The sequence below is a fragment of the Apodemus sylvaticus genome, chromosome 1 (genome assembly GCF_947179515.1).
Source record: "Apodemus sylvaticus chromosome 1, mApoSyl1.1, whole genome shotgun sequence".
In the NCBI taxonomy this organism is placed as follows: Eukaryota; Metazoa; Chordata; class Mammalia; order Rodentia; family Muridae; genus Apodemus; species Apodemus sylvaticus.
Genome location: NC_067472.1, coordinates 5,332,514 through 5,358,015, shown reverse-complemented (window position 1 = coordinate 5,358,015; position 25,502 = coordinate 5,332,514). Strand labels below are relative to the sequence as shown.

Sequence of the window (25,502 nt, the reverse complement as noted above, 5' to 3'; positions counted from 1 at the left end):
GGATACACCCATGTGAGACTTTGCATGGAAGCAGACTACACTTCTCTCCTCTCTGCCTTTCTTGTCCAGTCATTTCCTTGTTAGGAAGAATTTTGATGCCTATGAGACCGTGAGAAACTATGAGTCGGCAGAATCTTACAGACAGTGGAAGAAAATCTTCACAATTCCTCTTCTTGCTGTCTAATTGGATTTGGAGAAAGACAGGGACACAGATAGGATGATGATGTATGGAACAAATAACACTTCGGATCTCAGTTGTAGAAGATAAAACTTTGCCTCCTGGTGGGTACTTGGCATTAACCTGGCCAGACATACCGGCTGTGTACTGTAGATGCTGGTGGGCCTTTCTCTTCTGCACCTCACAGGCAGATCTCTCTTCACCTGTTTCTCCATGTAAAACTCAAACTCAGAGAAATCTTCCCTCCTTCATTTCTTCCGTTCAATAGCAGTGCTGCGGCCATCGATAGGTAGTTCACACAACGCAGTGGGCAAAGCCTCTCAAGCTAAAAAAAAACAAACAAACAACATTCAACTTATGAAACCAGCCAGGCCACAATACTGGCTGTGTCCTGGCTGGGATTCTCCTGTTTGAGGTGAAATACAAAGGGTCCTGGAGAAGCCCACGTGGAATGAGGAAGGCCAACCTGTCCGTGGTAGATGTAAGAGGTTTGAAGGATGCCAGCGGAGTTGGGACAAGCCAGCCAGTTCATTTCCCAGTAGCCTTTCGTAAAGCTGGCATAGAATTGCTCTGTTTGATTGCCAGTTGTTGGGACAGTAGAGTTGCATGGACTGACTGTCCAACTACCCTCTGCTGGAAGGCCTGAAGAAAAACAGGATTAGCAGGACTGCTGTTGATGACTGCAGACAGCAACCCCTCCTTCTTCTCATGCCAGCCCCTTCCCCTCACCAGCACTGGCATGTTTGAAGGCATGTATGAAGACTTAACTAGTCTCTACTGGGCCCAACACAGCCAAAGTAGACAGGAAAGTGGGCACTACACTAACGAGCCCCCTTTGCACGGACAGGTAAACCCGGAGTGCCCTGGGGCAACGGGGTCATGTGGAGCCCTTGCACGTCTCCAGTCCACACATTGAGGACAAGGCTGACAAATGCTCCTGTGTTGTGTCTTTTGTTGTCTTGGGCTCCTTAAAGGCACTCTGTGGCCCCGTTTTGCTCCTGCAGCAGGAAGGGGCAGTGTGGAGTACTGAAGAGGAGGCTCTGTTTTTCTGCTGCCTTTGACTAACTGGTCGCAGAGGTGAATGGTGGGCTTCCAGTCCCTAGACATACTCCAGTTATCGGGGTTCAGGGGTGGGGTTAGAGGGTGGCTGGGGGGGATCCAGGAGCATATTTGCCTTTTATTTGTTGAGGTCCTGATTTGTGAGCAGAGTTGGAGGGTGTATGGTCAAGTTGCTGAACACTAAACCTCAGGGTTCTGCAGAGGTCAAAGGTCAGCTGTAGGGTCACTCCCCCTACTGTAGCTGGATGAATACTCCTGTGGGTAGGGAGGCTTTGTGTGCTCTGAGGGCCATTGAAGTATCTTTTCTTTATAATTTAACTATTCAGTGCTCACTCCGAGGAGTTTAATGAAGACAACGAGGAGGGCCTCGCCTGGGGAGGTTGTGAATCTGCCCAGGTAGAAAGCATAAAGCCCCAGGGGCCAGAGGAGGAGTTTGAGTCCCCCTTTATTTACATACTGTTTGCTTGCTTTAATGAGTTCAGGGTTTTATATCTTTTGTTCATTTTCTTTGGTGTCTTGTGAGCTCAGAACTAAGCACAGACAACATTTTGTCACCAAAATTCTGCTGGGGCCTGGTTGTATCTGGGAAGCAGAAGCAGTCTATCCAAAGCCTTGTTTGTCCCTGCCTCCTCTAATGAGCCTCACTCTGGAAAGGCCCCTCTGGAAGAAACCTGTGGGAGAGTTCTCCTGGTGGGGTGGGGTGGGCCTGGAGACACCCCTGATTTTGCATTTGGTAACTGATTTCCTCTTGTTCTCAAAGCAACAGTGTCTAGGAAAGGTAGACACGGGCGGATCTCACAGGTTGCCTCTCACTCCATCAACATAGCAGTTCCTGCTCCCAGCAGTTCTGGCCTACAGACATTTCTAAAGTAGCTGTGCATTAGTTAGGGGAGTGGAACAAGTGCAGAGGCCACAAGGTTTGGAAATGTCTATGAAGGTGTGTGAGACATCCTGTTCACCTACTCTGAGGAACAAACAACAGAGGCCAGCCAGGCACAGGCGTGCTTTGTGATTGCAATGAGTGTGACGGGTGACCAATAGTACACAGCTGTGCTCTGGGAAGCAAGGCCCAGCTGCTCTGGGATGGTGACTGGGCTTCAGCATAGCCATTGGTCCCTGTCTTGCTCTGGGACTAGCAAGCTAAGTGGCTTAACGTGCCACAATAGCATGTTTCTGTAGTAGTGAATTATGTAGAGTATATTTATGGACATTTGGCTTCTATTTTGTTTTTGTTTGGTGGCACAGACATGCATAGCTTTGTCCTGTGCTGAAGGGGTGAGATACTTGGTAATAGGCTCTTCACTGAACCATTCCTGTCTGTCAGGACCATGGCCTTGAACATAAGTTAGGTACTGTAGAGTCTCTAGCCCAGGTCCTTGTACAGAGACCTCAGCAAAGCAGATACCTACAGGATACTGGGTTTGACCTTAGAGTTGGAAAAGGTAAAGGGGGCAGTGTAGAAATGTCTCTGGCATTTTAATTCCCATTCCCTCTCAGTGCTAACTGTTGTTTTAGTTTAGTTCCCATGATGCTCCACTGTGACTGTCCCCAGTACCTTTTCTCCCAGTGTCTAGAGTGAACAGAATATCTTAAAGATCTGAAGATCTTAAAGAAGTGAGGATTGGGGGCATGGGAAGACCCTAACTGCTTGGAAATCTCTTGCTGCGTTGGTTCATACGTTACAGGTTCTCACTGACTCTAGAAGGACTTGTTTATCTCCAGTTTTTTGTTTTTTTGTTTTTAATTGTGAGTTCCCCCATGGCATGCCTTATCATTGGCACAGTCCAGTGAGGTGTTGTTGGTTTTTTTTTTTTCATGAGCTCTTCAAATACTTTTGTTAAATACCACATTTTTAAGAAGGGTATGTGACTTGGGTCACAGATCAGCCATGCTCCTATATCTAGGTGATAACTTCCTTCCTGTACAGCAAAGTTCACATTCCAAGGCTGTATTTTTCCCATTTATGAGTCTAATTGGAAGGTGTTAGCCTAGTGGCAAACCACATCATCCTTTATATTATGTAGTTTGAATTTTGCCAAGTTCCTTTGTATAGAGTGTGGGCCTGCCACTGTGCAGGGTGCTTTGAGTGAGTGATCTCATGCAATCTTCATAACCCTACAGGACAGACACAGTACTTGCAGTTGACAGGTTCTTACTCTCAGTATCTGCAAGAAACCAGCCCAAGAACCATTTTGAAGGCGCTGGCGTAAGTAACAGAGGTGTTGCCTTCAAGAGCTTTGCTCTGAGTGGGAGGACCATCCAACCCTCCAGAAATCTGGTCCTCTGGTTGATGGGCTCTATCTTGCTCTACCACATGCACTTTAGTCTGGTGGTTTTCAAGTGGTCTTTGAGATGGCACTCACTTGCTATCCCAGGTGCAAAAGTTTCAGAGGACTCTAAGGATGAGTAGCGTATAGCGTTCCACCCCAGCGATGGGAAGGGTATGCTGTGGGGAGAAAGGACCTCGGAGTCCAAGGCTAGAGAGACACAGGTGTTGATGAGACGTCCTTTGTGGTAAGGGGTCCAGGTATTGACAGGTGGTGTGGGGCAGCAGGTAGACCCTGTCTTCTGCATATTTGACCATGATGTACCTCCTTACTTGGGAGCAGACCAACCTGGATAGAGAGTTGGTCATGCAGTTTCTAGGGACCTACTTGTTATTGTAGGCAAGGCCATGGCCTAATCAGACTTCCATCCCCCTCCTAAAGCCAGGTGGCATCTAAAGCTTTCATTTGTTGCCCCTCTCCAAACCCTACTCTACCACACTGCTGGAGAGTGTTGTCTGAGTGGGAAAGGAAAAGCCCAACTGGCTGACAAGAGGATGATTCCGGAGTACCCGCAGCAGCAGCAGCCAGGATGGATGATCCAGGAGTACCAGCTCAGGCTTTGTTAGCGTTCTCTTTAACGGGAGCATCTAAGGTGCAGAGGGAGAGTTAGTAAGTCCCACGCCTGTCTTACAGTTACCAAATGCTGTTGTACTTCTGTGGCCAGAGACAAAGGAGGTTCCCCACATTTCCCACTAGTTCTGCTTGGGATTGGTGGCAGAGCCACCATGTCCCCTGCCAACTCTTTGCTAACCGTGACAGTGATGATGAACCAGCACAGTTGTGTACATAAACATGCCATGTGTAGGTCTTTGCAAAGCCTCCCCACGTGCTCTCTGGGAACAAGGGCTTGATTCAGGAGAAACACTCACATCTTTGGCCTCCAGGTTTCCCTGTGCCTGTGTGGCTCTCAAGTCCTGTTTCTACTGAGAAATGACCTTGTACCAGGGTCCCCTAACTCAGTGGAGATGGAAGCTGGTTTTCCTGCCCACCTCCAGCCCCGTCTACCTCTAATGGTGACCGTCACACCTGCCCACTCCTGATAGAAGTCTCTAAAGCAGTTTCAATCCTGTGACAACTGGGTCACACCCATCCCTCCTCATGAGATGTGTGACCTATTCTTGAGAGCAACCTGCATTCTTTCATGTTGCCAGGGATCTGTATTTCCAGTCAAGCTGGAAACTTCTGGAAGGCAGCCTCGGTCATTTTCCTTTCTCCCAGGTTGCTCCCACCCATCCCTGTCTTGTCTGTTATCCTCACCTCAGCTTCCTTTCCAAAGTGGGAGCTGATGCCTTTACTCCTTCTCAACCATTCTTGACAGAGGACTCCCCCGGACTCTTCCCTGAAGGATCTTAGAGTACTTCCATGAGCCGTGACCACAGGCTTGGACACAACAGTCTGGGCTTTTGTATGCCTAGCCTGGTTGCTGACTCTGAGAGATCATTTCTTATTGCAGACCTTCTGTAATTTATACCTTAATGGTTTTCATGTGTAAGATGGTGGCTAGGTCTTCTAAGCAACTGGCTAGCCCTCTTTCTCTGGAAGAGTTACGGTTTTACAGGAAGCTGTAAACCAAGTGACTGGTGATGCTCTTTGGGGATCTCCTAGGTCGGCCATGTTTTTCTCCCTGGACATGCCACGGAGAAGTAAGACTCCTTGGTGATGCCTCCGCCATCCTTAGCTGTGGTAGGAAGCCACTCTCCCCGTGTGTTATGCCTTTTCCGTCTATTAAAAAACACTGACAAGGGAGCTGAGAGGAAGAGAACTAACTGCTCAGTAGTCCCTGAACTCGGGAGGCGCTGGTGGGCAGTGCTGGAACTTGCCTTCTTTTCTTTCTGCGCAATTCCTTCCCCTTGATGTTAATGCAATGTGTGCCCTTCCTAGACGTAATAAAAGGAAATGAAGACACGTTCTGAAATGAAACTTGACTCTAATCCATTCATCATCTAATACCAGCCTCTTTATCTTCTCTGCTACCTAATCTGGTTAAATGTCCCTGTTGTAGGATTTTAGTGAAAATCCCCTATTGGGAATAGGGTTTTTTGCAATTGGATTACTCTCAGTAAATGGCCCAGTAGTTCGCTTGTTTCAGCTTAATTTTTTTTCCTTTGTGATCTTGCTGGGCTGAGTTATAGCCCAGCATAGGGGGGAGGGGACAGAACACACGGGGGAGGGGAGAGAGGCTGGGGTTTGTGGGCAGCGGTGAGGAATATTTGAGATGTTTTTATTTTCTTTGTTGTCTGCTTTGCCTCACCGTCTGCCCTGCCCCGATACAACACGCACGCGCACGTCACCAGCCAGAGCTGCCCATTTCTCGAATGTACGCCATTTGTTAGCCCAATTCATCATTGTCCAGTTAATTTATGAGTTCTCCCTGACGGTTCCCTGATGAATATGCAGGCGCTGGCTGGGCCAGAGCTTTCTGGTCAAGTTCAGTCTCCCATTCAAAGGTGGGGTGGGGCTTTTCATCCAGGTTGAGTGTGAGTGGACACTTGCTTGCTGTGTCTAAGAGCCTGTGGAACCAGAGGGTGGGTAGGGAGGCTAGGGTGGGATTCTGATCATACTGTGTGCGTAGCTCTCTCTAGTAGGCCTAAGGAATTAGAGCCTCAACTTCCCACTCACCTGCTGATGGGAAAGTGTGGGATCTTAGGTTCTAATGGTGAGGTAGAAGTCCTCACAGGTGGACCTGAAATAGGCCAGTGTGGAGAGCCAACTGTCTCCTACGGTTAAATGGATTAGCGAGGTGGGGAGTTTGCAGACTTGAGGGCATCTGTGGCACCAAGCTGGGAGGGTGACATAGGGGATGAAGGCCCTCTCTGAAGCTCTGGGCTATGGAGACCCAGCTCACCACATCTCCCTTTGTTCTCTCTCCCTCACAGTCGAACAAAGTACCGGTGGTGCAACACCCCCACCATGTCCACCCACTCACGCCTCTCATCACGTACAGCAATGAACACTTCACCCCGGGAAATCCACCTCCGCACTTACCAGCTGACGTAGACCCCAAAACAGGTAAGTTGGGGGACTCTGAAGGCCTCTGTCAGGAGTCTGGCCAGGTGTGATGGATGGAATGGGATCAGTGGGGCTGGGTGGGGTTGGGAGTTCCTCAAATTCACGCCTGAGAGCTGATCGGGAGCTCTTAGTGGGACTAGAGCCCGTCTCTTTAGAGAGATCCACGTATGGGGATAAGACTTACGTCTGCACCTTTGGAATTGGCTGCTTGGGAAAGCTGACTTTGGGTGCCTTCCTAAGCAAACTAGGAAGTAATGAAATGACATTATGATTTTGAAGGAGTCCGGCCACTTGAGCGTGACTTGTTAAGAAGTGTGTTCTTAAGGGACCTCATCCCCCAGGATCTCTATTCCTTGCATATCACTAGATCACTTTGCATTTTTCTTCCTCCATTCCAATATCTCAGATGTTTATTGTGAGCCCATTTTGCAGATGTACAAACCGAAACCTGGGAAGGCATCCTCATTTCATCCAGCAGTGTCTTGAGCAGAGGCTGAGCACTGTATTCAGTCTCTACACCTGTGAGGAAGAGCAGGCCTGGCTTATAGCGCCCCCTACATAACAATCTAATATGGCAGGCAGCCTCTACTCAGCCCTGGGAGCCTTTGTGTGGATGGAGGAGGCAGCCTGGCAGTTTGACTGGCTGGAGGAGGCAGCCAAGCTTGCCTGAGGCTGGCCAAGTACAAGGCTACACTTGCAGCAGGCCGCATCTAATTTGAATAATGGTAGGCCAGGGAATAGCTTTTAAATGGTTATCGTAAACCATATGATTAACGTCTAAGGAGTGTTTATTTTCCTCCACGAACATTCTTTCAAGTGTGCAAATGGCTCAGTGTAGGGTCCAAGCCCAGCTAATCTGTTTGCTTTCTGTCATAGAGAGAAAGCAAAGTCTGCGGCAAAATGTCACCCGGGGAGACTTAATTTACAGATTAAAAGCTTCCCGAATGAGTTTCTTGAAAAAAATGAGATAGTTTTCATCCCTGTCCTGCCCCTTCCATCTTGGGCTAGTTCTGGCGCACTGTGTCCATCTTGCCCTGGCCCCGCCCTTGGACGGGGCGGCCGGGCAGGGCCACTGCTCTCAAGCTAAATTGCTCTCAGAACTCCACTTGTGGAGGATGAGGGACCGGATGCTCGTCCTGTGCACATAGGAAGTGAGCCGTGGTGTATACGTTCAACATGTACTTAAGCAGGCCTCGGGGAGGCTCACAGCCCCTCTGGCCCATGGAATACCCAGTCAGCACGTGAGGCTAGTGCACACATAGGCCTCTGCCCTCCAGGGAACCGTGGTCCAGAGCTGAGCGCCACCCCCCAAACCCCCAGCTTCTTCTCAGTTCAGTTCTGACTCCGGGGGAAAGACACCACCTGACCTTGGTGGCTTCTGCAGATTCTCTTCACCAGAGAATTGGCCCGATTGAGGAGTTGGGTCTTTCAAAAGAAATCAGGTCACACCCCTGAGTCATAGTTAGTGACAAGGCTGCCTGTAATCACAGCGCTGAGGAGGCTGAGAAGTTCAGTCAGTGTGGGCTGTGTAGTTAGACTCCTGCTCAAAACATTCAATTTGATTATTTCATTATCTAAGCCTTACGAATCAGACGTACAGCTCTTACACAGGCAGGCAAGCCATCCGAAATAAAAGGGTAACGGACCCAGTTCCAAAGCTAAAGGAGTTAATAATTATCAGCTGCTCACCTAAAGTGTACCAGTCCTTTTAGATTTTTTTTTTTTACTTAAGTAATCACTTTAGTCATATGAGGCAAAATTACCTAAGATGGCGTCTCCTTGGTCTCAATCAGTCAACCACACCAGTCCGTCTAGAATGAGCTAACTCACTGTTCAAACAGATCTGTAGGAAAATAAGAAGGCTGGGACAGTCCCTCTCCCCCCCCCCCCCCCCCCACACACACATACACTCCAGAGCCAGGCTTCCGGCTGGGATTTGAGAAGAGACAGCCCCTCCTTATTTGCTCCTTGCTCCCCTCCCTCCACAGTCCCTCTTCTTCCATTCCAAAAACTCATTGCTTCTTCTCACAGGAATTCCACGGCCTCCGCACCCTCCAGATATCTCTCCATATTACCCACTGTCGCCTGGCACCGTAGGACAAATCCCCCATCCGCTAGGATGGTTAGTACCACAGTAAGCAGTTCCAGTTTTTAATTTCCCTTTTGTTTCTTGCATGTGCATGCTTCTTAGTTTGCATGTGCATGCATGTATTCCTGTGTGTGTGTGTGTGTGTGTGTGTGTGTGTGAGTGTGTGTACATGTGCACATGGCTGAGTGCATGTTTACAGAGGGGCAGCTGGTGGGCCGACACAGAGAAGATGTTCTTGGTGTCCTGTGGGTTGGCAGGATCACACCAGTCCAATGAATAGCAGTGAAAGTGTCCGTGGTAATTGCCATTGTGAACCCACTGTCCCCAAAGATGTCCAGAAGCGACTCTGGGAACTGCAGAAGCCTGTTGTGGTTCTTTTGGCAGTGGCAACCCGAACTGCACTTATGTTGTTGGGTTGAGCTCTCTCTTTTACATATGGCCTCTGTGGCAGGAAGGGAGTGGGGACAGTAGCATCCTGGTGTGAAAACATCTAGGGGTAGGACTGAAGGAACCCCAGCTACTGCTTCAGCCTTCACCCCGAAGGCTGACAGCAACACCAGAAGGAAGCTCATGTCACCCTCCTGGCATCTCTGAGAGTCTTTGCATGGCTAATGCTTCCCTCAGCTATGGGGGCACAGAGGGACAAGTGGGACCCTCCCTGGAGCCTTGGGGGCTGGGCTGCCTGAACCTTGACCCCGGTCCCTGGTCCCTGGCAGTGCTCAGATGATTTGACCACAACTTACAACTTTAAAGCATGATGTGTTTAGAAATCAGAGCAGAGAGGCCTTTCACATTGTCACACCTACTTTGCACTCATAGCATGTGTGTGAGCATGCGTGTAGCGTTTGACGCTGTATGCTCTTACATATCCATCTCTCCGTTTTACCAGTGACCTCTAGCATTAGAAAACACAGGGCAATGTTGAGAGCTAAAAGAGGCAAATCCTGGAAAGCTGTCAATTCGGGTCTTAGCGAAGGCAGATTTTTGGAATGGGATCCCCACCCTAGCCTTTTTCCTCTAGTCGAACAGAGATCCTGCGCTGTGTGCTTTCTTGTTTGTCTAAAAACAACAGGTTGTGTCACGCAGCAATAGCTACACTAAGTCTCGTGCGGTTTCTGTTTCTTTGTCTTATTTTTGTTTGGTGAGGTAGACAGGAGGGTTGGACCTACAGCTTCTCCACCGGAAGGGACTGAGCCTCTATATTTCAGTCATCCCTTTCTGCTGATGGGGCAGGGGAGGGGGGGATACCGAAGGCAAGATAAAAAGGAATAGCCGACTCAGACAAGCCTCTGTCAGGAAAAGTTGTGTGTCTTTCATGAGGATGCTGTTCTGCATGTTGCTGTATTTTTTAATTATTGTAATGAGGTGTGATTGTCTATTGGTTACCCACAATTCTTCTTGGGGACTCTCCCCCCCAGAAACTCTTGTCAACACTTGTTAATTTGACAAAAGGCTACAAATTAAGCTCTGTTAATTTAATGTTTTCTCACCGAGATCTAAATACCGAAAGAGGCCCAAAGCGCAAGTGAAGTCCTTTGATTCGCTGTCCTTTATTTTGGTATAAATTTACATTCATTATTGTTTTCCTTTGGATGTGGAGCCCTCAATTAGTGTGATGGCTCCATTAAAGCAAGCGAGACGTCGCCTTTAATTATTACAACAAAACACCTAGTCTCAGCTTGGGGAGAGGGTCTCTATTGACATAAGCAGAGGTTATAAAATTTAATTAGCCATTCCTATCAGATTTATGGCATTCAAATTGTTCTGTGTTTCTTCCCTTTGATCCTGCCTGTACAATCCCCAAGATTTTTGTTCTGATCAAATGAGAATAAAGCTTACTGTACGGAGAGAACAGCCCCCTCTTCTTCCCTTTCTTGTGCCCACCCCCAATCCTCATTTCTAGTCTCTCACTTCTTTATCACCCCCTTTTTGTAGGCAAGGTCAGCCTGTGTACCCAATCACGACAGGAGGATTCAGACATCCCTACCCCACAGCGCTGACAGTCAACGCGTCTATGTCTAGGTGAGTTGCAGCGACTCCTCATGAAGTCCTCTAGACAGCTATCAGGCCGCCCAGGGCGCATGGACATGTGCCGGTATAATAATATAAACCGTTGTTCATCAAACTTTCCTCCTAGAAAAACCCGAAGTTGCCTTGACCTTTCAACATAAGTGACACTGAGCTAAGACTTTGGGAGTCTATCCGCAGGGCAACATAATATCACGAGTTAAGAGGGCAGGGTGGGGCTGGTAGAGGTTCAGCAGTTAAGAGCACTTGATGCTCAGGAAGAAAACCTGGGCTCGGTTCCCAGCACACGTATGTCAACTCACATCCATTCCTAACTCCAGCTCCCGGGGATCCAGTGCCCTCTTCAGGCCTCTGCTAGCGTGTGGCACATATACCTGCAATCACACATACTCACACGCATAAGAGTGAATAACTCTAAAGACAGAAGCAGCCACTTTTGAAAGCATTTCTCTGTGGTCCTCTGCTGGGTCAGGAGGGAGGAAATGAAGACAATTTATGATTATTATTCAGAGAATTTGTAGAAACACTGGTGGGTGTTCTCTGACCATTTCAGATGCTGGTTCAGAGTCTGATATAATAGGCTGTATTCTGACCCCTCAGAGCAGCCATGTCCACTAGAAACCTGATGGGAGCTATGCTGCATTTTGTTTTGTACATTACTTTTACATTTTTTCTCCCCCTTTCCCCACTTACATGTCAAATCACTTTAAGAAGGTCTCTCTCCTCCTCTCTCCCTCCCCCCCACCCCTGCCATGGTAAAATGTTTTCAGTGACACATTGTATCTGTCATTGACCTGCAGGATGCTGCTGCTAAATCTTTGAAAGTTGTAAAGAAACTATGTCTGCATCCGTTCCTGCAGACTCAGACTTAAGCATATAAACATATATACAGTGTATATATGTATCCCAGGATTCATTTTCCTCTCTCTAATTAATTCTGGCTAATTTTTCAGTGACTGCCAGTTTATTTACAAACTGGTTGGCAGCGGTATGTTTAAGTAGTCACTAATTGCCCCTAATGATAGTTTTAGTTTCTGTTCATCCGATTTTCCGTTGAGTTAATTAAATCGGCGGAGGTTTAGACTTTCCTGATGGGCTGAAGCAACCGATCCATTTTGATGATGCCACATGATTCAATTAGCACGCACTACATGGCAAAGATGCCGTCCCCCATCCTCTGTCTCCATGGTCTGTGGAGGGCCAACACAGGGAGCCAAACTGCTTCCTTTCCTGCGTGTAGGAAAGCAACTTCTGTCATGGGACTCTCACCCACTGAGAGAAGCATGCCACAGTGTGGCTAGAGTTTACAGTCAGTACGCGGATATCATGCAGCTTAAAAGACCCATTCCCCACGTGTGACAGATCATCCGCATCTGAGAATCCACGCCTGTATGAGTTAGGTAGGAAAATGATTTTCTGCAGCCTCTCTGCTGGAGAAAGTAGAAAGGTTACACTCATTAAATAATGTCGTCACAGTCCCTGTAAAGTGTGGGAGCAAACGGGGAACCTCCTGGGAGGAGAGGAGTGGGGGGGCTGCTTATGATCCCAGCTCCATCCCAGCGTTCGCATGGCGCTCCTGATTCTTCTTCCTGCTTGTTTGTTCCGCGTATCCGGAGGTTGAAAGCGATGATGTAATCGTAGGATGGGGATTGGGGGTTAAGCTTATTGATTGAATTATCATTAGGAGGCTAGCTGATGATTTATAGGTCGCAGAGGGTGGAGGGAAAGAAAGGGGTGGTGGGAAGAAAGGTTGGGGGCTGGCAGTATGGGGGGGATGATTCCCCAGGTCGGCCAAATGAAAGGTAGCTAGTTAGAAAGCGTATACAGCAAATTAAATAGATTATTGTGGTAATGGGGCGACAGAAGTATAGGTCTATTATACGTATGGCAGTTACAGCAAATGTAGGCAGCTTGCCCTGTTCCAGAACACCCTTTGATATTTATTCTATTCAGCAGCAGGGCCAGGACGTCTCAGAATGAAGTGATGGGTCATTATACTTTAAACACCGTGGAGAAGCCTAGATTGGCAATTAAACAGCTCTCGCCGACACTCACTTGTGCCACCCTGTGACCCCCTTTAGATTGAGATGTTGGAGCTCCGGGCCCTCAGCCTGCTAAATTGGGCAAGGCTCTTCTCCTGACGAGAGCAGGCCCTGAAATCTGCCGGCTTCAAAGGGAGCGAGATCATGTATAAACCATAATGTAGGTGCACCGTGGCTCACAAAAAATAAGGCAGGAAGAGATGAAATGTTACAAGTGCGGGGGGGGGGGGAACGAGAATAATGACGCTACGTTCGCGTCTCAAAGCTCGATGGCTGCACAGGAAGATGCATCCCACGGCCTGTGCATAAAATCAAGGCCGGTGGATGACGTGCCTCGCACAGAAGCGTGTCAACAGTGAGGCAAAGTGAGAGTGAGTGTGAGAGAGGCCCCTGAGACAGCCAGAAACAAAAATTAGTTGTCCTTAACAAGTTAAGGTTCATCATTATATTCTGGCTTCGAGCCATAAAAGCAGACAGGGGTATATAATGAGCTGCTTAGGTTTTTTTGAGGGTGTTTCATGAAGCAGTTGTCTGCAGAAAGGGGGTTTGCGGGTGAAGGTGTATACATCTTGTGTGAGGATGTACACACAGTCTTTCAGCTGGTGTGCCTTTTGCACGCGCACCAACTTGTGTGGAGGTCAAGGGACTGGAGAGCGTGCATTCTTTACGGTGGTACCCAGGTCTGCCTCGACCTCAAAATGTGCCCCAGTCTTGTTGCCTGCCCATGTACACGGAGACCACACATTCCCACGCCGGTTTCTGTCTTTCTCTGCTTCACGTGTTTCTACACGTATTCTCACACTGCAGAAAAAGGACATATATGTATTTGAGACCTTCATAGCAAGAAGCTTCTCTCTACCCGCCCTCTGCTCAAGGGCTTCCAAGAACTCCTGGTCTTAACTGGCTTTTGCTCTGTGGTCTGGGAGCGCAGGGGGCAACGGATGCGACACCAGAGCTCAAGGATTTACTTCTCCCTTTTTGAGTTTTTAGGGACAGGGGTGTTGGTTTTCTCTCTCTCTCTCTCTCTCTCTCTCTCTCTCTCTCTCTCTCTCTCTCTCTCTCTCCCTCTCCTTCCCTCCATCCCTCCCCCTTTTCTCTCTCCCTCCCTCCTTTCTCCCTCCCTCCCTCTCCTCCTCTCCAATCTCTCTCTCTCTCCAATCTCTCTGATTCCTATTAAAACATGTCATTGTTTCCAAACTCCAGTTTTGCCTTAAGTCTTCAATGGTGTCCAGAGGGTGGGATTTCTGAGGCAGATGTCTACAGTGATTCTAGGGGCCCTGCAAAGATCTGCGTCCTCTATGGGTATATTTGTCTCTGTTAAGATATACTGAGCGTATTCATTCTTCAAGTTTTTTGGAATACCTTTTCAAACAAACATCTTTGTGTTATTTGTCACTCTGATGCACTTACAGAGGAACTTTGTAAATAAATACAAGAGCCCTTTGAAATCATCACCGTGGTGGGGCTTCATTGAGACCCCTCTCCCAGAGCAGGACGCTGGTCCTCGCTGGTCCCTGAGTGGTGGTTGTCCTCTTCTGGTGTGGCCTTATTAGAGGGGCAGCCATTGCTTCAACCCAGCCTTCCGTTGGCTGACTTGAGCAATCCGTCCTTCTCCCGTTTGCCCTATTTTCTTACATACTCTGTGAGACTTCAGTCGAGGGAGGTCTCTTCCTGCCACACAAACCAAACGCATCATAAGACGTGACAGCCATCTGTCCTGTGCAGCTAGGTGATAGTCTGCAGATGCAACATTGGGTTTAAGATCAGCTTTTGTGTCCTTGCAAAACTGAGTGTTGGGAAATGGCAGTCCAAGGAGTGCAGTATGTTCCTGGGGGACGTTCCCAGAAGGAAGTGCTGTTAGAGGAACTGCTAACTCCTGGCTGGTTTTCCTGTGGTTAGAATTTTTATCATTTATAAGGCGTTTGAATGATGCACAGATAACCTATTAGGCAACAGTAAGAATTTTACTTACTGGAGAAAGGGAATGTAAATCAGGATTCAGTGCTCCAGTGTGTGTGTGTGTGTGTGTGTGTGTGTGTGTGTGTGTGGTGTCCATTTTTCTAAAAAAGGAATACACATATATTCAGAATGCCCATGACTTAAGATGAGAGTTGCACAGGACTCTAGAAGAGTATTTCTCTCTCTGCTTCATTCACTCTCTCTATATCACTCTCAAATGGTGGGCACAGCAACCAAAGAAAAAAATAAAAGTCGGATTGCTCTCTGTCACCAGAATGAGGCCTAATGAGGTATTCAGAGCATCGTCAAGACATGTATGTACATTTCAACCACATTAATATTTTATTTAGCTGTCAATATACAACAAAAGGTATCCCCTGTTCTTCTAGCATTGACGAGGATGCTGCAGATTATCCTGCATTAATCCAAATGGATGTGCGGTTTCTGGCTAGTAGTCCAAGCCTACTTTTCCACCCAAGTTGAATTTGTCTTTTGCTAAAGATGTTAAAAATCATAATGTCTGATGTCAGTATCAATAACAGAGGGAAGGTTGGCTTTACTGACATTATGAGAATCATTATGCTTAATTTATCACTAATTAATGCTGACAGGTTTCATATGCCTCAGGTTGCTTTCATGTGAATGCTACTGCGCTTTTTTTAAACAAAAAATAGTCTGTATACATCCCTCCTCATTCATTCATTTTGATTCTGACGATTTACACAGCTTTCTGTCTTCTAGGTTCCCTCCCCATATGGTCCCTCCCCATCACACTCTGCACACGACTGGCATCCCCCACCCGGCCATCGTCACACCAACAGTCAAGCAGGAATCCTCACAGAGTGACGTCGGCTCGCTACACAGCTCGTAAGTATTACCGAGTTGTTTCATGATCTGTGGCCTGTGTGATGAGCTGCCACTGTGGCCACTGCTTGGTGGCTTTCTGGTCAACCTCTCCTGTTTTGATCATAGTGAGCCACCCAGTCCATGTGGCCTCTGCCTTACCCATAAAGGAGGAAATGCTTTCTAGGGGGGTCTCTCTGATTGTTGCACTGCTGCTTCAAACAGAGATCTCCATGGCGTGTGCTTGAATAGACTGGGGGTGGCAGTCACTCACGGCTAACCCCGGAATGAAATATTGGGGGCTTGGTTCAGCTAGCGGGACAGAACCTGCGAAGTTGGGTCCACCACCTTGAACGGGGAAAGTATGTATTTGAGAAGCAAGAGGAAGCGATTTCAGAATGTCTCAGCAGCCCTGCCTCCTCTTCCGAATGTTGGCGCATGATCTTGGGGGTGGGGTGGGGAGTCTGAAAGTGAAAAAGAACTTTTTATTTGAAACTGACACTGGGCTTGAGGAGGAAGGAGGAAGGAGGAGGGAGAAGCATGGGATCTGCTTTGGGGGAAGTTGACTCCATGGTTGTTTATTGCATGGTATATGCCGGTCTCCTTTTGCCTCCATCCAGAAAGCATCAGGACTCCAAAAAGGAAGAAGAGAAGAAGAAGCCTCACATAAAGAAGCCCCTTAATGCATTCATGCTGTATATGAAGGAGATGAGAGCGAAGGTGGTTGCGGAATGCACGTTGAAAGAGAGTGCGGCCATCAACCAGATCCTTGGGCGCAGGGTAGGTGGCCCCTCCATAGAGAAGAAGCACAAGAATGGACCTTGTGTCAGGTGACCCTTTTCACTTCATTATCTAGAGCATTTCCGCCAGCCATACAATTGCTGTATGGCTTCCATCTGTCAAAACCACTGTGCTTCTGAAGAGCATTTGGGATAGCCATATCCCTATCCTTCCCGTCGTCGCGGATACAGCAAGTAACAGAAGGGCATAGAGGACAGATATGCTTTCTCTGAGTACCCCCATTGATGCCAGGGCCCAGCAAGCTGTCAGTGTCTGCACATTCCACTGTGTCTGGATGGACTTGTGCCCCTTAATGCATTGAGTCTCATGTATCACCATGGTGTAGATTGTGATGTGTCTGTGTCTTTTCTCTTCCTGTCCCATGTTCCCTGCAGTGGCATGCCCTGTCCAGGGAAGAACAGGCAAAGTACTACGAGCTGGCCCGGAAGGAACGACAGCTTCACATGCAGCTGTACCCTGGCTGGTCTGCACGGGATAACTATGTACGTGGAGCGCTTTCTGGAGAACTCAGTCTTTGTGGATGTTTGTGTGTCTGCGAGGACCCAGGGGATGGCTTACTGCCTACTTGAACTAGGCCTCGAGACCATTCACTCTGTCCACTGTTGGGACCCATCCCTGACCCCTAATCGAGGAGCTTGGCAGAGACCGATTTGGGGCGTCTGTACCTCTTTGCCTACCCCTTAGAAAAAGTGGAGCTTCAGAGTGCATCCAAAAGCCGTAGGGTCCAGATTAAGCCCCTGCCATCAGTGGTTCTGCTCCAGAAAGACCACACCGGCTATAGGAGTGTGTTTTCCTCCTCTCTCCTCACAGGTCTTCAGCAGGGTCTGTAGCCATGGGGAGAAGAGCCACATACACCTCTGTGGCCAGGTTGTCTTAGGAGTGTGGGAGCCTATTGCATCCTGACAAAGGCATGATGGGAATATCTTTTGAAGTAGCCAGCAGAAGTCATCTTTTGGTAGGGAAGGTAAAAGGGCTCTGGGCTCCACAGTGGTAGAAAAGGGTGCGTGTGTGTCACATGACATGTGTGCCACACACTTCTGGCCTCTGTTGCTTGACTCTCATCTTAACACGACTTGTTTTCATGTCTTGCGTTGACGGCGCACTACAGCTCCGCTCTTCTCCGGAGCCCTCAGTTACTTCTCACCAAACATTCCCGACCCTGCATTTGGCCCAGCAGGTCTGAGCTATGGGCTTCTCCCTTTTCTGGCTGGGTGGAGTCGCCTCTTGCTGCGTCTCTTTATTGCATCATAGTTGGTCTCAGAAAGCGTCTTTTTCCATCCCCTCTGATGTTAAAATCAAACCTGTCTTGCAGCCAGCACAGGCTTCCCTTCCTCTTCCCTCTCTGGAAGGTCACAGAGCCAGGAGAATGTTTGCCTGTTGGTGCCATGGGGGAGAAGGGGGTGGACTCCATCCCGTTGCCCTCATCTGTTCAACTTTCTTCACTCACGTAAAGCAGGAGCTGGCTCACCTGCTACTGACCATGTAGACAAGGAGACTTAACTGGGCTTCTTTGCCACGCCCCCTACCCATGATTCTCCAGGTCTCCCTTCCCAGACAGCACTTCTGCTCCTGAGCGGGCAGTAGCCCTTGGCACCAGCAGATCAGCGTCCTGAACTGTGAGCTATGCAGGAGCTTTCCGCTTATTTTCGAGTATGCACTGCTGGAACACCTTTCCTCTGGGATTGAGAGGAAGAGATGAGCCGTTGAACCTTCGCATGGGCTATCTGTACCCCCATCTAATCCCGGGTCAGCTTCAGCAGCATACAGCTTCCTGTACATATTCAACTATGTCATCTCAGGACAGTTGTCATCCTCAAGTCATTGAAAGAGTATCCCAGAGCAGGATGCCGCTTCTCCACGGCTACCGTATCCCAAGGCATCCTAGGCATCTGTGTCTTGTCTTCATAGGGCCTTCACATAAAACGTGCCCAGTTTGTGCCATTCACAATAGGGGCAGGGTAGATGGCACCCCCTGGGGGTGTTCAGGATGAACTCTCCCAAAGAGACAGGCAGACTTGGTGGCAGTGTCAGAGGCATTTCATGTTTGACTTGCAGGGAGTCCTTTAGACACTGTCCAAGGCCCTCTGTGATGTGCTTTCTAGATTCTTCACAAGGGTCCCATGGCACTCGCCCTGACTTCCCCTCACTGCCACGTTGGAAGGTAGCTGAGAATAGGAGCCACTGAAGCGGCGGGGCGGGAGGGACGGTATAGCGGGGATTCAGATGCAGGATTGCAGGAACTTGATCTCTTCACTCTCGGGCCCCTGTCTCAGTGTCTCATTACACACACACACACACACACACACACACACACACGCACACACGCACACGCATGGGAATGCGAGCTTGCTCGCTCCTTCCTTCTGTGCTCTGGGGAATACAGTGAGGGTCCAGGGTGTCACACCTGAAGCCTCTGTGAGTTTGATTCAGGTGAGAACCCGTTGACACTCCTTTTTTGCCACCTTGACAGTGGAGCTTCTGCAGGTAGCCGAGGCTACGGTGAAGCCCAGGAGCGTCTCCTGGGACTTTTCCTGAGGCATCCCTTCCTGCCTTTCCACCCAAGCGTGCCTTTATGTCACTACCTTAGGGAAGCTCATTGGAGGGAAACCCAATCTGGCTCCTCAGTCTTGACCTGTCTAGACCAGGAGAAGCTAGGTGGGCACCACAGTAACAGCCAGTTGGCCCAGCATCGCAGTAGAGCACTCCTTCTTCCTTCCTGACCTGAAGGTTGTATGCGCCTTGTTTTCTTTCTTTCGTTTATCTCTTAGGCTTTCTCTTCCTCTTGTTACATTTAAAGAGGAACTGGCGTCCTCTTACATACTCATGTCCTTGTCCCCTTAAGACCCCATCCCGGTCCACTTGGAGTTGGTAGTCATGGACATATCCTCCTTCCAGGTGTCAGGGCACAACAGAGAATTCTGTGGGGGGGGGGCATGGGATGGCCCTGGAGTGCATGGGGGTGATACAGACACCCTCCAGCTATACTGTTTCTCTTGAGTCTTTTTCCTGGCTCCTAAGTCAGCAGTTGTGAGCCCGGCTGCCCACTCTGAGGTAGCCATGTTTCCTTCTGTTGTTTTCCCACTGCATGCCAAGAAGCACAACAGGATCTAGTGTATAGCTGCACACAGAACATGTCCCCAGTGGCACAGACCACATACACTCTGATGGCCAAGAAGCCCTCTCTGAATACTTAGACTCATTCCAAGCCTGATACAACTTTAGGGTTGCTACACATACCTCCTGATCCTTCTTTCTTTGGTGATGATGTTGCTGTCCCAGGAAAACCTTTAAGCCAAGGTGACAACATTTAGATATTCTCCAGCATACAGGTCTGTATGGCTACAGTTGCCTCACAGCTGGAGAGCCTCCCTGCTGCCCTGCAGTGGGGCCAGTATACCCCAGATCCTTGCTCATTCACTTGATAGGGTCGGGCTGATGGGTGGTAATGACTTAAGGCAATCTCTTCATCCCTGAGGTATCAAAGAATGGCTTCTGTGGAGAGCCTCAGACGGTACTTGGTAGAAGGCATGGCCTGAGGCTGAGGGCACTGCTTTGAAAGCACTTGGGTTTGTTACTGCCCCGCCTTGTCTTAGCTGTGACATCTCAAGAACATTACTTAGCCTCTCTGTACCTGTTCCCTTATCTGCGTCATTGGGATGATGACGACGTGTGTGTAGGTAGAGCTGTTGCCAGTTTGGTCATGCCTCCTGGCTCCTTATGCGTACTTGACAAATGCTGGCCATTATTAGTGTTAGGAGAGGCTGCTACGGTGAAAAGCTAGACTTAGAACAGTCCATGACTTTAATATTTGTTAGGAGCTAGCATTCTCATAGCATGACAGTATGGGCTATATGGATGCCTCCTGGTTTGCCGTGGTTAGACTTGCAATTCTTCAACCTTGTAGTGTCGTGGAGCGCACCCCTACAAAGCCATTCTGCTCTCCGCATTTAAGAAAGCACTCGGCCCATGGCACAAGCCACTCAATACTTCACAATAAGACAGGCTTCAGTTTCATGGTAGACAGCTTTGCCCACCTGTAGACTACCTGTGTGTGTTCAAAGCAGGCGGAGCTGACGTGTGATATTCCAAGCGTTGGGCGTAATACATGCGTTTGTGGATTATAATCCCTGTGACCAGTGATGTGTTTGTTGGGGTATAATCAGAGGAGTCTGTATCCGACATAAGAGAATGAGGGATCACTTCCCTTTGCTTACGTGTGTCTGCCCTGCAGTTTTGAACTTCCCTTTGGTTTTCTTAAACACCCCCACCCTGACTCTGTACCTTTTTTTTTTTTTTTTTTTTTTTTTTTGGGTAAAGAAGGATCACACTCCATTTCAGAAAGAAACCACTTTGGTAGGGACAGTTTGGCTTTCATGGTGAGAGACTGTGGGGCAGCTAGGGCAGCTATGGAGCCCTGAAGGCTCCTGGGTCTCTCTGCACCCTTGGGAGTGTACTACTCATCCTGCTTCCTGCTGCTCTCCAGCCCTCCCTGACCCTTCCTTGCCTCCTTCTCTTCTTCCTTATGGAATCGGATCCTCTGGGTCAGCTTGAAGATGGATGAAGGCCAGGAGGTCTTTCCATATCTACCTACTGGGGCTCTTTTTCCTCCCAAGAAATGTGTGTCCCCTCCTCCCCAGCTAGGCCGTGTTCAAGGATTGATTAGATAGATTTGGGAGAGAGGTGGAGATAGAAGGTTGGTCCCCTCTTCTAGCTCCCCTGCCGTGTAAGCCCAGACCTCGCCCTCCTTGTCTATTTCTTGGCCTGATCTCCTGCATTTCTTCTGTCCACCCAGGGGAAGAAGAAGAAGAGAAAAAGAGACAAGCAGCCCGGGGAGACCAATGGTGAGTGAGAAGGCACAGGGTGGTGGAGGTTGGAGGACCACTCTTATGTCAGGCTTCCCACTGGGGGACACAGGAGAAATCCAAGGCCAGGCTGTTGTGGGGAGCCCATCTTAGGGAGCCTTTTTTTGTTTATGCGTTTTTAATTAATTGCTTCGTGACTGCCCTTTTAAAGCTAGTAACATCCATTGTTGCATGAAAAGCCAGTTGTAATCCTAGCGGAATGTGTTTTTAAATAACTGCCAAGCCTGTAACTAGAGGGCCAGCGTCAGGCACGCCTCCTCAGCCGGGCTTTAGACAGCCTGCTTCTTCTGTGTGTGTCTGAGAAGGGATGAGGAGGCAGGGGCGAGGAGGGGCGTGTGTGAGTGTTGGGTTTTAACTGGGCTGTTCCTGAACGTTCCAATGCATGCCTGCCTTTACAGTGGTAAATTGCACCCATTTTAAATTAAGGAGGTTTGTCATTCGGTAGGAAGAAACTAGAAATACTGCATAGGCAATCAAGGTCCCTTGGAGAAGACCAGGCTTTTACAAACAAACAAACAACAACAACAAAAAAAAAATTTGAAGGCTTTGTGTAATTTGTTCTTTTTTTTCAGAACACAGCGAGTGTTTCCTAAATCCTTGCCTTTCGCTTCCTCCGATCACAGGTGCTAATGTGCTTTTGAGTCGTTAAAATAGTTCGATAAACTGTTTTTTTTTTCATTTTTCTTGCCATTTGTAGTCTTATTAACGTTAAACACGTACGGCATTTGAACATCCTTTAAAATGATCATCTACACGTTTGCATTGTTTCAGTAGATTTTTTCCAGTTGCTTTTGTTGATTTTATTTATTTATTTATATTTATTTATTTATTTATGTATATTTTACTTTAACTTCTGTCTCATTTTATCTATTGTTCCCGTAACAGTTGTTTATGCAGCATTTGGACAGTGGTTTAGAGCTGAACTAACTGTGCAAATTGAATATGCAGTATTTCTTTAAAAGAGACTGGTAAAAGACAAAAAAAAAAAAATGGAACAAACTCAGTCATAAACCTCCTTAATCTAATGGCATTTTTTTCTGTTGCCCCACTAAGTTTCCTCATGCCAGCATGCCATCGCAGTATGATTATTTTTTTCCTTTGCTTTTTATTTATTTACTTTTGTTTGTTTGTTTGTTCTTCCTTTCGCTTTTTGGCTTTTATCATCTACAAATCTGCTAGCAGTTTACTGACCATGCCTGCTTCCAAGCAAACTAGGAGCTCCTAACATTTAACAGCTCATGGCCTGTTTACCCTCTCCTCCTTCTTAATATTAATGAAAGTAGATTTAAAAAAAAGATATCCCCAAAGCTGCAATATCCCAATACCCCAACCTTTTTCTTTCTTTATTTCTTTCTGTTTTGTTTCATTTCGTTCTGTGTTTATTTGTAGTTTTTTGTTCCTTTGTTCGTTTTCAAAACTCAGAAGAAAAAAGCATGTTACGAATTTAACCTTCCCTTCGCTTTATTTTCTTCTTTGAGAAAAAGAAAATTAAGAGAAAAAAAAGCAGAATTTAAAAAGTAAAAAACAAAACGAGGAAAAAAATAATTGAAAGAGCAAGTTCTTGGCCATTACCATCCCTTGGGTGGCTGGAACCAGATCGGACAGTCCTTGATAAGGGATACTGCAGCTTTATTTGCAACAGCTACTTGCACAAGTTGAATAAGTGTGATTTTTTTTTTTTTACTTTTTTTTAAAAAAAAAAATTAAAGAAAGTTTAAAAAAAAGAAAGAAAGAAAAAAAAGTCAATATTTTGCTATTAGTAACCCGGTCATTGATTTATTCCCTTTTTTATTTTTATTTTTTTCTTGTTTGTATCTCTCTCTCCCCCCTCCCTTCCCCTTCTCTCGGCCTCCCTCTCTCTCCTCTCTCCTCTCTCTCCCTGCCTCCCACTCCTCCTCCTCCTCCTGCTCCTCCTCCTTCTCCTCTGCTCGCTCCTCTCTTGAACTCATTCAGACCTGAGCGCTCCTAAGAAATGCCGAGCGCGCTTTGGCCTTGATCAACAGAATAACTGGTGCGGCCCCTGCAGGTGTGTATAGTCTCCCAGATTCGCTGTGCTGGTTTGCAGCTGTCTCTTCCGTTCCTTCCCCCTCTGGCCTGTTGCTTTGTAGCTTTGTGTGTGGATCATAGGAAATACCAGGGAGCGGGGACCCTGCCAGTGTGTGGGCTCCAAGAGGGATGTGCTTGTCTGCCAGCTGCCGCTACCCAGAATGCCACTGTAAAACAGTGTGTGCCTCCTCAGGGCCGAGACTCAGACTCCAGCGTGCCCTCGACCAGGGAATGTTGCCTGCCAACCCCTTGCCTTGTGATAGCTCAGGATGTGGTCATCCTGGCCTAGGTAGAAGCCAATGACGTCACCTCCGCCCCTCCTCTTCTCTCTCTCTCTCTCCTTTTGTTTATTTTTCATTGTTGTTTTTGGTTTCTGGTTGTTGTTTTCCTTTGTGTGTATGTGTGTGCGTGTGCATTTTAATTGTTTTATTTTGATTTATTTTTATTTTTATTTTTTATTTTGGATTGACTCATAGAAGCCCCTTCCTTTCAAACCCTTGATGAGGGACAATTGTCAGGTAGAGCCAAGATGATGCAGAAGACAATTAGTGGAGGTCTCACATCCAGCTGAACACGACCCACCATTGTGTTGTATTTTTTTTTGTGTTTACCTTATGCTAACAGATGCAAATACTCCAAAGAAGTGTCGGGCACTGTTCGGGCTTGACCGACAGACTTTATGGTGCAAACCCTGCAGGTACATGAGCGTCCTGAGGCCTTGGGAGCAATCAGAGTCTTCTATCCTTCTGCTGCCTTAGCGGGTCGATTTATTTTGCCCCCATCCATATCTACTTTCCTCCACCGGCATCAATAACTAATAAATTCTCATTCTTCAGATTTTCCTTGCTAATTTCATACTTTCCTTCCTCCCTCTTTCCTCCCTGTTCTTGCAAAGAACATGTCCCTGGTGGCAAGGGCTGACAACCATGACCTTAACACACGAAGACAGGTACTGAGACTTTTCCTTTGGAAGCCAGCATCTTGAAACAGGCCAGCCTAGTAGATGACTGGCTGTCCCTTATCCTGAGCACAGAGCCGCTGTGCCATCTCCCTACCGGCACCCCACCTACCCCCACCCCCAGGTGTGAAAGAGTCAGAACTTGAGCTTGGCAGTGAGCATTCCCATGCACTTTTTTTTTTAAGATGCTGGGCTAAGTGCATTGGAGAAGGCTGCTTTAAAAAAAAGAGAGAGAGAGAAAACAAAGTAACAACAATGGGGAAAAAACAATGTTGTTTTTCTCTTTGTTTTTCTCTTTGGTTGTTTTGTGTTTAAAGCCCACTTCTCTATAAGGAGGAGCTCCTTAGCTGACATTGTTTTACAGTGCTGAGAAAGTAGCGTGGCATTGAATGGCGTGCACCAGCTAACCGTCTGTGAGCAGGGACAGCGGTCAGATAACCCCGCATTGCCAGGCCTGCAGCGCAAATGGCCAAACGTTTGTGCAAGAGTATGTGCTAGCTTACCGTGGGTCCCCACAAGCATCAGATCAGTCCGGAAGAATCCAAATTGAGCCCCATGATCTGCCTGCAGGTTTTCCACCTCAGGGCACTGGCAGAGAAGGTGTAGGTACTTCCTTCTTGGTGGAGGGCATGATGCTCTAAGTTCCCAGCCCCTTTCCTTTCCTTTTAATGACCACCTTTGGTTAAATTTGTTGTTTCTTTGTTCTGATACAAGCAGTCTTTGAATTTGGAATATTATGATGGTAGGTATCTCAATACCCCAAACACACATCCCTGTTTGTAGTGCCTCCTGCGTCACGTGTCCCTCTTCCCCATCCTCCTGCCGTGCTCCGTGTCTAGACGTTAGATCAGACGTTCATCCCATCACATGCATGCCCACAAGTCTACTGTGTCTCTGAGTCCCCTTCTCCGGTGCCAGTATGAGAGACTGCTGACCACACAGACCCCAGGGAAGAGCATCAGAGAGTCATCCCTGACAGAAAGTTACACAGATGGCCCTGTGGGAGTAAGGAGGAAGGGGAGTGGGCCTTAGACAGGCACCTAGTGGGAGAAGAGCTTCCTGTGAGCAGACAGTGTTCAGAGATGGCAAATCTTCAGAGCAGTCCCAGGGACTTCATGAGATACTTGTATTTGTATAAGGACGTTAGGTATTGAGTTAGGGTGAGCCCCAGAGATAAGATACCTGCTTACCCTCTATAGATGATAAGTTGGTTAACACATTACAATGTCACACCCTGCCAGAGCAAGTCACAGTTGACACCATTGCCCCATTCTGTGCCCCACGGTGAGGCTGGCAGAGGT

At 47.9% G+C, this 25,502-nt stretch overlaps 1 protein-coding gene across 38 annotated transcripts in view; it reads left to right on the top strand.

Annotated features, from left to right (window-relative positions):
• Window positions 1–25,502, top strand: part of Tcf7l2 (transcription factor 7 like 2) — a 196,218-nt gene that overhangs the window by 165,345 nt on the left and 5,371 nt on the right. For 2 of the 38 annotated variants that reach the window (XM_052183276.1, XM_052183228.1), the window contains 10 exons: window positions 6,441–6,573; window positions 8,605–8,707; window positions 10,598–10,684; window positions 15,418–15,558; window positions 16,155–16,314; window positions 16,710–16,817; window positions 21,128–21,176; window positions 21,770–21,820; window positions 23,151–23,223; window positions 23,868–23,940. In XM_052183276.1, coding sequence (XP_052039236.1) covers window positions 6,441–6,573; window positions 8,605–8,707; window positions 10,598–10,684; window positions 15,418–15,558; window positions 16,155–16,314; window positions 16,710–16,817; window positions 21,128–21,176; window positions 21,770–21,820; window positions 23,151–23,223; window positions 23,868–23,910 — 948 coding nt within the window. In that variant the 3' untranslated portion in view covers window positions 23,911–23,940. Of the gene's footprint in view, window positions 1–6,440; window positions 6,574–8,604; window positions 8,708–10,597; window positions 10,685–15,417; window positions 15,559–16,154; window positions 16,315–16,709; window positions 16,818–21,127; window positions 21,181–21,769; window positions 21,821–23,150; window positions 23,224–23,867; window positions 23,941–25,502 lie in introns of all 38 variants that reach the window. The other 36 variants (XM_052183237.1, XM_052183284.1, XM_052183067.1 and 33 more) reach the window with 21 other exon arrangements.